The 15,263-nt window shown below is 41.9% G+C and overlaps 1 protein-coding gene across 2 annotated transcripts in view; it reads right to left on the minus strand.

Annotated features, from left to right (window-relative positions):
* cacnb2a (calcium channel, voltage-dependent, beta 2a) overlaps positions 1–12,883 on the minus strand; it is an 85,293-nt gene extending 72,410 nt beyond the window's left edge. Inside the window, exons 1-2 of one of the 2 annotated variants that reach the window (XM_035413987.1) lie at positions 12,454–12,883; positions 10,137–10,229 (exon numbers count right to left, since the gene is read on the minus strand). In XM_035413987.1, coding sequence (XP_035269878.1) covers positions 10,137–10,229; positions 12,454–12,534 — 174 coding nt within the window. In that variant the 5' untranslated portion in view covers positions 12,535–12,883. The remainder of the gene's footprint in view (positions 1–10,136; positions 10,230–12,453) is intronic. The other variant, XM_035413989.1, reaches the window with a different exon arrangement.
* Positions 12,884–15,263: the final 2,380 nt, after the last annotated feature.

The following is a 15,263-nucleotide window of genomic DNA, read 5'->3' on the forward strand; positions in this document are numbered from 1 at the left end:
GGCGAAGAACAAGAGTCATTTTTCTAAGAGCTGCTATCTCCACGGGGGGGATGGAAATTATGCAAGCCAATCCGTCCTGCATTTGACATTGTGGTTAAGAAGCCACTGTATAAGGTGACACGCAGATGAATCACACACCAAGGGTGTCGTGCACAATAAACACCAACGCTGCTGGCTTCATATCAGCAACATGTTGGAGCAGCAATCTCAGCATCAAAATGCATTTTATATCAGTGTCACTTTACTTTAACAGAGCAAAAGAAGAAAATAATTTATATATATATATATATATATATATATATATATATATATATATATATATATGATTCTGAGTATTTTTGATCACATACACATAAAAGTGAGATGCTAGGCAGTGCGTCTAACAGTTTAAAGCCAATGACTTGCATTAAAATGCAGTGCAGGTTTTCATCAGCACTACAATGAAGAGACTATGTACCTCACCCATAAATACCTAATGCCCACCCAGGTGAGGCACGCCATACATTCAATACTGTACCACAACCACGCGTTGGGCTGGAGAAGGGAGGAGATGAGCCATTCGGACCGGGGTTCGAGCTGGGCGGCAGTGGAGGACTCTGGGAAATCAGCCAGGAAAACAGTGCAGAATGAATAATATCTAAGAGCAGCCCACGTTCTCTGACCTCCCACTCGAGTGCTGACTAGTGCGAGGGAGAGCGGACCTGCCCTCCAGTTACTGTCGTTCTGAATGAAAATCAGCCGGCTTCGTTAAGGTGTTGCTCATTACAGCACTCACCTTTCCTGGGTTTATGTAAAAGTATATCCACAAAAAAAATGAAGGCACCCACGCATGCAACATATGGGGTTTTGGGAACACTGCAGTAGAATCTGTGTCGCCAAACATTAAGCTGGTATCACATTCTGACTCAGTTGTTTTTTTTTTGTTGTTTTTTTTTCACAGTCAAACGATTAAATTAAACAGCCTAGAGCACCGTCGCACCACCAGATGGCAGTCTAGTTCACTCTTCAGAAGGGTAGAAGGGATTTCTCATCGTGTTGCTTCTCCCACCTGCTGCAGCCTCACAAAAGTCATGCCCCTTCAGTTCCACAAGCAAGACAGCCACACAATTACCTACCAGTGTGACATGGACTTAAAATGTGAAGCAGCTCTAACTGCACCTCACTTATTCACAGACTGTACACGGTGAGGTAAGACTGCCTATTCACACGTCCAGGTTACGTGTAAATATTTGGTCTGAAGCCAGAGGCACTCTTCTTTGACCAGACAAAGAAAAACTGTCTCACTTTCAGCATTTTTGTTCTGCATTCTTTTAAAAATATTTTTACATTAAATTTCCAAGACAATCCACCAAAGTAAAAAAAACCACAACAATAATCATTTTTTTCTGCTGAGAAAAATAACAGATCCTAAGCAAAACCTATTCATTTTGTGGTTTTTGTATGAATAACTTTTTGGGAGGTCTCTGGCCAAAAAGACGTGATTCTGTCTCCACATCTCTCTGCCCCTCCATTATGCAAGACTCCAGTGAGTCAGCTCAGATAACTGGCAACGCCACATCCAGAACAGCACCTCCTTATGGAATTCCGCTCTGCATGAGAAGGAAAACTTTAATCTTAATCATCAAAAAAGGGTTTCCCGTAACTCCCCCCCCCCCCCCGCCCCCATACTCAGCCTCCACTCCCAAAAAAGAAAGGGAGCTGACGAAGGAAATACCCGGGGGAGAAGTGACAGACCTCTCCCCCTGGCCTCCCTGTGTGACAGAGACTGCAGTCACCCAGCCAGCTCCCACTGGCTGCCCTGAACATAACTTCCTCCTCTCCACTGATTGGCCACCCCCATCGTCAACATCGCTGATTAGCAAGAGGACAAAGATCTCAGTGATCTTAAATTAAAAGACCTGCGGTTTTTAATCACCTACAGATCTCTCTCTCAACTCAAAATACATAAACAAGATTCTGTCAGAGGAGTACATGTTGAACATAAAAGGGAAAAATATAATGCAGTGTATCTGTGTTTCCCCAAGCCCCAAATTGTGGTAAAGACACAGTGATTCGGCAACAAAAAATAAAATACTCCCCTGGGTTGCAGCAGAAAATATATGTTAGACCATGTCTTTAAACATTTAAACTGGGACTAAATCGTCTTTCAGGTCACTTAATGTAACAAGTGAAATGTGTGTACAAGGTGAAAATCAGCCAGGTTTTAGCATGTTGCATGTTCACTGGTATGTGTACATTAGCAGTTCTATTTCAAGTTCACAGCAATCATCATGAATAATTAGGTACTGTGTATAATATAACTTTTTTAACTGTATATGAACAAAACAGCTTTCAGCATACAAATTAGTAGTGCCTACAATGAACCCAGCACCAATATTTTATTATAAGGCCCAGAGGAACACATTTTTGGGATGTTACAAAAGAACAATTTGGAGATTGCCGGGCTGAGGCCGTATGCCAGCTGACATGAGGGCCACCAGAGGATTCTGGGAGAAAAGCAGAAGGGATAGGCTTTTGATTTGCTTTTGGGGGATGTGGGTGGAGTGACAGGGAGGGCGGGGGGTATAGCAGCAAGCCGGCACAGTTTTTGAGAGGCGGTCTGGACGTGACACATGAATGGAGACCAGGGTTATGCACTGACTGGGGGGGGAGGGTATTCTCAAAATAAAAAAGGGCACCTTATACATTTGCTTAGAAAAAATGCAATAAAATCATAGCAGCCACGAGGGCACTTGTGCTGTCTCAGGGCAGTGGGGCATACGCTTCAGCACATGCTGGTGTCTATCTGCGCACGTGGCTGATGGACAGATGATGGGATGGCCCTGCCCACTGGCAGTAGGGCTGCTCCACAACCGCGTGAGCCGGGTGGTCTGCCTTTCACACAAGCGAGAGTTTACCAGGCCGATTAGCCGCAGAGCACAGAAAACCAGATCTGGGCAGGACCCTTCCAGCATTGCCTAGCCAGAGGGTGGAGTTTAAGGCAGGGACAGGCACTTTATGGGTAGAACAGTCCACAGATCGAAGCCCTGTTTCTCTGCAGAGAACAAGTGAGCAAAAAAAAAAAAAGTGCCTCAGACACTGGAGAGAGCAGAGATCTATAACCTAGCTCCGTGTCATGGTTAATTAATTATGTGATATGTGAGGTCTATGCATATAGTTGTGTGTAGGCGTGAGAGGATACAAGTTACTTTTATTTTTTATTTGACACTTTTTTTCTTAGGCATCATGATTTGAAATCGAGATTATATGTTTCAGCCTTTGGATACATAAAAATCAGAGAACAAACTCTGTTTCTCACCTCTGGCTCTTATGCAGAGAACAAGAGGGGCAACAGATAATCTACGTAACAACATCCTCTCTGCAATGCACAGAATAATTGTTTTTTTATGCTTCAAAAAAAGGTCAATGGAAAATAACTGCTTGTGGAATATTCTTATTCTCATTTTTATATTTTTTTTGTTTTTGCATTTCCACTGCCTCCAGTATGGTCAAAGGACAAGTCTAGATACTACAGTTCCTGAAGTAAGAAGACAAGCACAGACGGCATTTCAATTTTCCCTGTATTTTCATACAAAAATAAAAACTGTTGGAAGTGTTTCCAGGTTAGTATCACTGCCCCCAATCCAGCTCCCCCCAAGCCAAACAAATGCTAATTGGTAGCTCTGAGGAAAGGACATCAGGTACACCTGGTGTACCAAAATGTTTATTGTAATGTGGTCTGTCATGCCAGGCATGAACAGCACATTGTGTCATCAGATCGTGCACTCGATTTCTCACTGCTATGGTAACGGTGAAGGAAGTAAAACGTCTTGTTCCCATGGCGACATCTCACTGATCATAACTGAGAAGAGAGCATCAACAGACAGGCGGTTACGTGAAGTGTGTGAAAGGTTCCTGGATCCTTTCTCCATGTGATTTAAATATTTAACATATGATAAGGGAAACAGCTTAAAGGCATTATAACAAAAACAAGATTAAAACGTGTGACTCGTACACAGAAAACAGAATGAGCCTCTCTGCATTCGGGCCTACTGCATGTACAGTAACGGTATAGCAAAATGCAAGGTAACTATTACCTGCATACGTTTTCCATGGGAAAAAAAGTATAGTTTTCCTGGCTTGCACACAAAAATATCTGATAACAAGCTACAATACTGACACGAAAAAGAGAGGAGGGAGAGAGGAGGGGAAGAGAGATAGGAAGGAAAGCATATGGACAGATCCAACAGCACGATGATTATGAGGGCGCTGAATGTTGAAGAATCTCAGGAAGATATGTACTAAAACCAAAAGTATACCCTCAGAAAAAAAGAAAAAAAAAGTATAGAGAATGGGGGCTGTTTGCCACTCTCAGACGTTCACAAATTCCAAAATTATAATACACCATTCGATACATACACTCTTATTTGATCCATTTATTATGATTATGTTACCTGCATTACACTAGCCTTACTTCTAAACAGGCTCTCATTTTGTAGCTAGAAATCTTTTAAGCTAAACAATAATCAAATGAGTTTTAAGGTGGATCTCACAAGAGCATCATTTCTTTTTTTGTTCAATGTCAACTTTCTAAAAGATGCAGCATAACAGGAAATGACATGAGATGACATAATGACATAATCTCTCAATAGCTGATAACAACTTTAAAAAATGCTATCTGCCTTGTATTCTCAAAAATAAAAACAAAAAATAACTACAAACTGCAATTTAAAGTCACGTATGTAGAATGTAGCCAAATTATTTGAAGTACAGAGAAAGTTAAATCAAGAAAAATGCTACAAAGATGCACAAGGCGAACAGCGAGTTCAAAGCATGGCAGGGATGCTTCTTAGGGTGTGGTAAAATACACAGCATCAGCGAGGAAACATTGAAATAAAGCTGCGGACTGCTGACAAGCAGGCAGTTTCTATCCACTGAGCCCAGTGTAAACTGCTTCTGGCACTGTACATTAATATAACTGCATCTGCCAATGTGTTCAGAAATGCATTAAATGTTGCGTTGGCTAACGCAAGAATATCCTGTTGTTTTAATTTCATTATGTCATGACATTCACTATGCCATACAGTACACCTACGGTGGGGATGTACTCACTAGTTAGGGATGGTCTACTGAACGACACGGGACAGATTTGGAGAAAAAACGGCAGTATGACAGCACCCCAGAAGCAAGGGTGAATTTCAGTTTTAAAAAAACCTTGCTTATCACAAAAAAGAAACAGAATGTGCATTCAAAGAATGTGCATTCAATACTGCACAATGGCTGCATCTAGCATGAGTCTCACAGCAAGAATAAAATTAATTGATAAATTTGAAAATAAAGGTTAACTGCCAATGTTACCTGTAACCCAATGGTAACCAACTCTATTTCTGGAGATCTACAACCCTGTAGGTTTTCATTACAACCCTAATTTGGCGCACTTGATTATACTAATTAGCAGCTCGACAAAACCTCTGGCTGTTGAAAGAGGTGTGCTTTGTTATGGTTGGGGTGAAAATCTACCGGACGGTAGATCTCCAGGTACAGGGTAACCCATACAGACACATGGGAAAAATGGATGGAATAAATACCTACATAGGCCTACATGGCAAATCTGTACAGTCTCCATGTGAAAGCCAAACATACAGAATAAACATGAAAGCAAATATTTATATGCATAACCCCACATCAGCAAAATACAAAAACAAAAGTCACTGCCATATCTTTGATCTTTTCAGGTTCATGCCCTGGTCAGTTGACCAATCTCTAAGTCCTAAGAATTCTATGTCTGAGGTTCTACTCTGAAACAATATCACTGGCTAATTCAATTATATTTATAACAGCATGCGTCTCCCAATCACTGTAAAATATAAACATGGTGGTTAAGTCCATTAGCACTAATACACAGTCATTATGGGGCAATCATAACATGTTATTATAATCATACATTCCTATCTAATGTCGCAACAATTGAGGCGTAAGTATTCTGTTAGAACAAGACAACAGATCCAATCAAAATACAAAAGTATGTTGACTCAACTTTAAAAATTTTCACCACAGACTTTCTGCAGAAAAAGAGATTTCTTGTGCTTTTTACAAAGCCAATAATTGTGGAAACGCACACGCACACTGACCCTGCCAATGCTGGGAGGGGTACAGAGCAGCACCCAGCCCCCGCCTAACCTCCTCCCCCACTCTGGTCCCCCAGAGCCCGCTGAGCTGCTGGGCCTCGAGGCCGCAGTCGCCCACTCCTCTTCCTCACAGCGGCCATGTTCTTTCTCTGCCAGCAGCTGCTATTGATCAAACTCCCATCCTGACAGGCTGGACCTGAAGGAATGCAAGTGACCTGAGCAATGTGCTTGGCTCCTAAACTGCAGAGCTCAATGGTTGGGTTTGCCAGTGGATGAAGCCACACAGATGAGTCAGTTTCTCAAGTGTTTGGAGAGAGAGAGAGACAAGCAAGAAAAAATTCTAAAAGCTGCACACACAGGAAGGAGCTGAATACCATATTCGGGAACAAAACAATGGCAATTTCTTGTTTGCAATAAAACAAGTAGGCTACAGAACAAATTATCATCATTGCTCAACACATTAAGTGATGTACTGTGCTCGGTTTGGATCAAATTGACCCATTTTAAACTTTTAGTAAAAGAGGAATGACACTTCGGAGAAACACATTTGATACAGTGACTAAACCCATGTAAATTTGGTTGTTTTGTGCTTTTATTTGCTATTCATCAACTGTATTCGCTTTATGTCTTTTTGCCTATATGGTTTCTTTGAATATAATACAGATGAGAAAATGAGATAAAGATAATATATATCAAGTATTTTGCATAAATTCTATTTCTCTATTGCTCAAAAATCCCAAAAATGTCCCAGGTATATTTGACCCAGGCTAACCGTTTCACAGGTGCTAGTAAGAAAACAACAACATGATTAAATATCATTCAAGTTTTCTGTCACTACCCTCCCCATTCATGTGTCTTACTAACAATAGTTTGTGTCATATATACAGTACAGGAATGCAAAATGTACATCATACCCCATACCTATAAACCAGAAAAAGAAGACGTCTGGTTTGCCACTTTTACTGAGAATGGTTGAAAAGACAATGAACAGTCATTTTGTTTAATAGCTCATGTCTACAGTGGATGAGGAGCTTAACATATCAAGTCCTCTTTCACAACCCTCTCTAAAATGAAGACTCATCTGCTCTTAAGCCGGCTTGGTTCCTGACATCCTCAGTCACCACCACTCCTAGCTATAGCACATGAGTTAAGCTTAGCCTCATTCAATGTCAGCACTGTGACTCGGGTTTGGAAGCATGACGCCCGTTGTGCCCGCTCTAATAAGGCGGCTGGCATGCGTGGAGGGAGTGTGGGAACGGGGATGTGACGGCTTCACAGGGAAAGGCCCTGAATCGTCTGGCACGTCTCCTCCCCAGGAGACCTGCCCCGGTAGTCCACTGCGCCTCCACGCTAATCGGCCAATCCGAGTGCCATTTATCTACCGCGGGCCAACACTTCCCACTCTTCTCCTTCCTATAACCCAAACAACTCCGCACATGCCCAATGCAGTTCCACACACGCCCAATGCAGCTCCGCACAAGCCCAATGCAGCTCCACACAAGCCCAATGCAGCTCCACACAAGCCCAATACAGCTCCGCACAAGCCCAATGCAGCTCTGCACATGCCCAATACAACTCCGCACAAGCCCAATACAGCTCCACACAAGCCCAATACAGCTCCGCACAAGCCCAATACCGCTCCGCACAAGCCCAATACAACTCTGCACATGCCCAATGCAGCTCCGCATGGACCCAAAATAGCTCACATTTTATTCTGAACAAGAAAAAAAAAAAAAAAAAAAACACCAAACAAACAAAAAACTGTCTCGTGATTACATCTGGGAATTCCAATTAAGAGATACATCAAGTCTATCCTTGAGATAAATATAGCAGGTCCTCTGGGGCTGTGTGCAATCCATTTATAACTCATGTCTAGTTGCAGATTAAAAATAATCTAACGTGGAAATGTCATATTATGTACAAACTTTTTGAAGGGGTTAAAAACTTGGCGGTTGGGGAAAGTCCCAGTACTAAAATTACCTACTGTACAGTACATGTTGGTGCACAGAAAACTACAAGAAAACTTGAAGGCAGTTATCTACTCTTGAAAAAAAAGAGAGCAGCAGAGCGATAGCCAGAAAAAAGGCTAACAGTCTTACACACAAGGAAAATGAATGTAGCACTGAAAAAGTATGTTTGCATCCGCCCACCCACCCAGACCAAGGGCCACATTATTAAATATGCAGATAGCGATCACACATGCCATATTGTTCTTGTCACCCCTCATATCCTCTCTGTCTCCACTTCCTATTTAAGCAGCACCCTCTGCCTCCTTCGGCTGCCCCCTGGCTCTTGTCCTCAGCCCCAGAAGGGTCCTCCTTGTCTCCTCCAAAAAAGGCAGAAATATTCTGAAAGGCACCCAGGATGCACTGCGGCCGCCCTCCAGTTTGTCTCAATAGCTTCAGCTCAACAAAAGCCAGATATCTTCAACGAAGACAGGCTATTCTTTCTGAAGCTCACTTTGTAACAGGTCCAAACATTAGTCTGCCAAGCTTCTGCATTCAACAGCACTCCGCGCACAGCAGTCACCGCAACCACCTCAAAAAGGCTAGCGTCCGCCTGCAAACAGTACGGAGAGCACAGACAGGATCCATGCTTTTGGATCACACCTTTCCCCTCTGTCAGTTAGCCTCCGACAGTACGGGGTCCCCCCCCCCCACACCTGGTCCTGTAGGTACTCTGTGTATTGTTGGTTTTAGTTGCAGCCAGTCCCCATAACAACAGAGGCTAACTGATATTGACAAACAGGTGTTCTTTCAGAATTTCTTCCTTAAACTTAACTTATCTTAATGCAATGCTGGTTTGGCTTATTGATTTAGTTTCAGTGACAATTTTTAACAATAAAGACAACACTAATTGTACTCATCAGTATACAATTTAAACAAATTAAAAACTGTAATCTTTTTCTAAAGGATTTTTTTTTACCCTGCAGCACCTTAAAAAAAAGAAAGCATTAGTTGATCTGATTGATTAAAAGTCCTGGGATGTGGAAACAGGACATTTATTCAGCATGGCCTACATGGACATTTCTGACGTAGTGTGGCCTTCAGACAGTAAATCATCCCTCAGGGGACATTAAAAGCGTCTGATTATGAGTTTGTTACAAAACAGGGGCTGTGTATTGCAGCTGTGGTCGGGACAGAAACCAGCATGCACAGGGGTCCTTTGGCACACAGTTTGAAAATACCTTTCTTACAGCGCTGCCGGCTTGTTATGTCATCTGCGCTGTTTCATCTGTGTTCTCTACACACTGTCCTCTTTCCTCCTTCGTTCCAGGCTCTTGTTTGGAAAAGGACTTCATTTAACAGCACCGCAGTTTTAACTCTGAGAGCATTAAAGATGTCTAGAGTACCACCTGTAATTACATAACTAAACCTGAAGTGGTTTAGTGAAAGGGAAAAAATGGCCACTCAGTTGGCACCTCTGGAGACTGAGAAGTGACCGGGGCATTTTGTCCAAACAGTGCATTTCTTGAGAGGAAAACACTTCAGGGACAAAGGAATGAGTTTGGGAACTGCCTAAAAAAGGCTTGCTGTACATTACAGGATGTCTTTCAGAAACACACTGCCCTTTAACCATCCTTACAGGGAGAGGGTGAATGCATAAATAACGTAACAATCTCTAAGGACTGTCTCTGACTGGACTGGACTGCCATTCCACAGAGCTGCACAAATCTGAAGTGCTGTCATTACCAGCTCAGAGGCATGACACCTCCTCTATTTTCTGCAGCTGCGTGACAGACACACACACCCACCCACCCTAATTCACCAGCGTTACGGTCCCATGAAAAGGAAGCAGTCACGTCTGAACCCTCACCCCCGAAATACAGCACGCAATGAGGTAGTCACACACATCGATTTACTGCAGCCCGATGGCAACAGCGAAGACACCATTTTCTCCAAACGCACACAAGGTTCACGTCATTGCCCATAAAGAAGGTAATGGTTCATTTATCGTTCTCCGTCTCTGAAACAAACTGAGCTGCAGCATGCTGTGCTGCTGCAGAGGCCCGGGCCCGCGCGCTCGTACCTGCCGGACGAAGCTGTTTGACGTGGTGTCCGACGAGGTGCTGCCATCGGAGCCTTTGAAGCCTCCTTTCCTCCGCGCTCCTTTTCCGCGAGACTGCAGGGAAGGCACAAACATAAACAATCACGTGACGGTCAAAGCTCAGAGCCAGACATGGTCACAGTATAACTGCTGCACACTCCACGGGGTTAAAAAATGAGCTCAACTTTACAAATTAGCTTCTCCTCTAATATCTTTCATTATGAAAAGGCACTCATTTATTCGCATGTACAGCTGTTGTTTGGGGACAACGTCTCCCTGCTCGTTGCCCAACACAACACAATATTTTGCCCGATAAAATATCGGCTGATAATAATGACAGCTTGGTGATTAGTAATAAGCAAAAGGCAGGCTAGTCAGAGCTTGAACTCAATCCAAGGTGAAACAGGATCAGCTCTGTTGATTTCAAGGTGCAATCTACGCGGACGTGCTGTGGGCGACTCTGCTGCCTCACAGTCTGGGTGTTTGGTGCTGAAATCTGACTATGTCAGTTTTCCGCCAGTTGCCTGGATGTCAACATGGGTTTCCTGGTGAGACACACTGGTTTTCTCCCATAGCTCACAACATGCTGTGAGACTGTAAGCTGTGCGTGTGTTTTGTGATGGACTCATGTCCTGTCCAGGCCTTTAGGATCAGACTCCCTGTGACCAAGTAAAAAAACAACAAGGTCATGAAAATGGACATGATTTGAAGAACAAAGTGCAAAATGTCTATTTTACAAAGATTTTTTGTTTGGTTTCTGGTATGGTTGATTCCGTTTTTAAAAATATATATATTTACAGAGGGAGGAAACAGAAGTACCTGGAGGAAACCCATGCGGACACATGGAGAACATTCAAACTCGCAACCAGAATCAGTTTGGCTTAAACATGGCATTAATTTCATAAGAATTACACACAAACCGAATCATATTTTACTTATAGGCTAAAGCATACATGACCGAAGAATCCTTTTCAGAGATGTTCCATGGGCACTGCTGTATTTTGTGTATATTTGTGACACAAATGTTAAAATAATTGCTAAGATTCAGAAATTCCTGCATATTTACACATACATTGCCCTTAGTATTTCCTGTCAGATGTGTGTGCTGAACATCACGCAGGCAGGATCATGTAACAGCAGCACTAAGCAAGGGATACTGGATGTGCTAAAATTGGTCTCCCATGGCAACAGCAAAAACTTTGGTCCACAATAAATCTCGCTTTCTTTACTGTATCATTCCCTTGAGAGCAAAAAATATTTTTTTTAAATTAAATCAATTTGGCCACTACACAAAAGCTTGGCATCCACAATTACTTATATGTTCTCATTCTAGTTGAAGAGCCAAAGTCTCTTTCAAACATTCTTTAAAGGGTATCACCTAATCTGATATTTCGATCAAGCACTCAGACAAAATGTATTTACCGCTTTGTCGTCCAAAAGCTTTACAAAACACAAAAGCACAAATTAACGATATCACTTACAGTATCTGAAAATAGGCTATTAGTAAGTTCATTATTAGGTAGACTTTATCAGACACTATTGCACATACCTGTGATACGGAATGATTTTTCCAAGGAAAATGTGCACTAGGTCTTAAGACCACGCAGTCAGTTGAGAAGGCACCGTAGAAGATAGGAAGTAAAACTTGCAGTTTTTCCAGCTGATTCCACTATTAGGCTTCAAATCAAGTCCACTGAAAACGAACTGCAGAAATGACGGAACTGATAACTGGTAGTGTCTCAGACCCAACCTTCTTTTCCTTGACGAAATGTTACCAAACCATGCTGTAGGCTAATTAATCATGACCTGTATCCCTGATTGCATTAAATGCTTTAATGGTTTATTCATTCTTGGTTGTGGCTGTGTCATCAATGGTACAGAGACGTCTGGATTCACGCTGTCGTTCATGTTCTGCATACATCGCGTTCATTTGGCATCGTGTAGTCGAAATAGAAAAACAAGCAGTTAGTCTTTGTGTAGCCTACTGGTAGACAGTTTTCTTATAATGGACAACGCGACAGCGGCGTGTCAGATGTGGAAAGCAAGAACTTGCCAAACTGACTAGAGGAGAAATTAATGTAATTTTTCTCAGCTGGAATTAACCTCTGAAATGTCGTTTTATTTAGGCTACTCATATCAATCCCCGAACTATTAGTTTGTGTGTTGCGATTGGTTATCAGGAAAGCGTTAAAAAAAACAGTCAAAACGGTGGTACTCAAGGGAAAAATGTTGTCTCGAGTTCACAAATTAATAGGCTGAACAGACAACACATACAATAAACAAACACCAAGAAGCCTACCTGTATACTCGGGTTTTCAAGTGTGTCCATGTGGATTTCTTGAGAAGTTGAGGGGGTCTTTAACATACTGTTCTGAACCATTTGAAGAGTATCACAGCTTCAAATTGTCGTTGATCAAATGTTGCTTTAATAAATATTGCCCATGACAGGTAAATCTGTACTCTCAAAACAATAGGCTAATCTCGAGTTTATCTTAAATAAACACACAGCAAGTCTTCCACATGTGACGCTGAATCACTTGGACGGTGCGGTCGCTTCCTAGTTCACCCAGTCCCCGCTGCATTGATTTAAGTTTGAGTCAGTCTGAGCATAGTCGGGAAGAGTGCGGAAGGAGGAGCAGTTTTCGTAAAGGACAAGTGGAATTCTGAGAAGCACTTGCTTCCATTCCTTCTTTATTGGAAATCGTATTTTACTGAGTTGACAGCTGAACTGACAAACGGATGCGTGTTTGTGCCGCCTCCCACCACCTACCTAGTCAAAGATACCTTGTCCACGTGTGTTTAACCAATGCTGAAACGCCGCCGGAGGCAGGATTGTGCCCCCGTAAAATATTGCGAAACACGCAAAACAATGAGCTTGATGCGGAGACAAACGGGCTTATAGCTATTTCCAGGGACTAAAAATGCTTTGTAAAGCATAGCCTGTTTGTTATGTGTATATATACACACAATAAAATATCTTGGAAATATACAAATAGCTGTTTAAGATGCAGTGCATTGGAAGCTGTTGGCTGGTAAAAATAATCTAAATCATCAAAATATAAAGTAAAATGGTTGTGTGAACTATACGAAGTAGTTCGCTGTAAACAGATCCAGCAAAGGCCTTGTGGCTGTAAGGTATTATAAAATGCCAGAGAAAAAATATTCTTATAGCTCAATAATCTGATGCATATTAATGTGTGTAACCAGTCAGTGTATGGCCACATAATAACCACAAAGTAAAATAGGAAAAACTTCACTTTAAGTCAGTGTTGTTCATAGATTGTTTGAATATCATAGTGTCTACTCTCTTTAGGCATTCTTCAGTCTGAATCGTTAGTGTTCAGCTCTGGTCTTAACGGCTTGAGTTTTAACGCAAGCAGTTCCAGTGCACCGAACAGAAGTCAACATTCTTCAAAGCTGTCAGGGTAAAACCTCATGCCCATACAATGATACGACAAACACAATGAACAGAAAGTAAAACTCATATGCACTGTAACATTTCTTGATAGTATTATCTAGTACGCACTAATGCCATTACTCTTATTACTTTTTCCACAAGGGTGACATGGGTGTTTGATAACATTGTCATTAAATAAACGAAATAATACCTAAATGTGTTTACTCAGTTTCCCTTTGTCTAATATTACATTTTATCTAAATATCGAAATCACTCAGTGTGACAAATATTTTAAAATAACGGAAATCAGGAAGGGGGCAAATTATTTTCCACAGCATTGTAAGCATTGATTGGCTAAAGACTCTGCACTCCTTATTTCCAAGGCCAAAATGGCTGCTGATTGAAAGGAAATCACAAAAACCCAGCAGATTGTGGCCCTGCAGGGCTGGAGTTTCAGACCACTGCTTTAAGCTCATCCTGGTCCTCAGTTCTTCTCTAGCCTGTCTGGGAAAAGGTCTGCCAATGTCTACCAATTAGAGCCCTCAGGCTTTCACCTGTAAGTGAAGTCTCTTCCATCCTGTCAGGTGTGTTTGCTGAACATCTCACAGTCAGGATCATATAACAACAGCACTAAGCAAAGGAAACTAGATGAGCTAAAATTGGTCTCCCGTGGCAACAGCAAAAACTTTGGTCCACAATAAATCTTGCTTTCTTTACTGTATCATTCCCTTGAGAGCTATAAATAATTTAAAAATAATTAAATAATCTATTTGGCCACTACACAAAAGCTTGGCATCCACAATTATTTATATGTTCTCATCCTTGCTGAAGAGCCAAAGTCTCTTTCAAACATTCTTTAAAGGGTACCACCTAATCTAATATTTCGATCAAGCACTCAGACAAAATCGGCAAGCTTTCTTGCTTTGTCGTTCAAAAACTTCACAAAACCCAAAAGCACAAATTAACGATATCACTTACCGTATTTGGAAATGGGCTATTAGTAAGTTCATTATTAGGTAGACTTTATCAGACGTCATTGCACATACCCATGATACGGACTGATTTTTCCAAGAAAATATTGCACTAGGCCTTAATAGCCTGCAATGTGCTCCCAGCTCTTAAGACCACGCAGTCAGTTGAGAAGGCAGAGTTGATTCTGGGAAGTAAAACTTGCAGTTTTGCCAGCTGTCTCCAATACGATTAGGCTTCAAAGCAAATCCACTGAAAACGAACTGCAGAAATTATGAAATTGTCTATAACGGGTTGTGTCTCAGACACAACCTTCTTTTCCTTGACAAAATGTTACCAAAGCATGGGGGCGGCAGTGTAGCATTGGTAAGGAACTGGGTTTTTAACCGGAACGTCATAGGTTCGATTCCTGGGTAGGGCACTGCCGTTGTACCCTTGAGCAAGGTACTTGACCTGCATTGCTTCAGTACATATGCAGCTGTATAAATGAATGCAATGTAAATGCTATGTAAAAAAAAGTTGTGTAAGTTGCTCTGGATAAGAGCATCTGCTAAATGCCTGTAATGTGATGCAATGTAATGCTGTAATTCATCAGGAACTGCATCCCTGATTTCATTACCTGCTTTAATGGTCATGCTTGGTTGTGGCTCTATCATCAACGGCACAGAGATAGTGTCTGAATTGACACTGTTGTTCATGACGCTGCCAATCAGAGCCCTCGGGCTTTGGCCTGTCAGTGCGGT

Source organism: Anguilla anguilla, chromosome 4 (genome assembly GCF_013347855.1).
Source record: "Anguilla anguilla isolate fAngAng1 chromosome 4, fAngAng1.pri, whole genome shotgun sequence".
Lineage (NCBI taxonomy): Eukaryota > Metazoa > Chordata > Actinopteri > Anguilliformes > Anguillidae > Anguilla > Anguilla anguilla.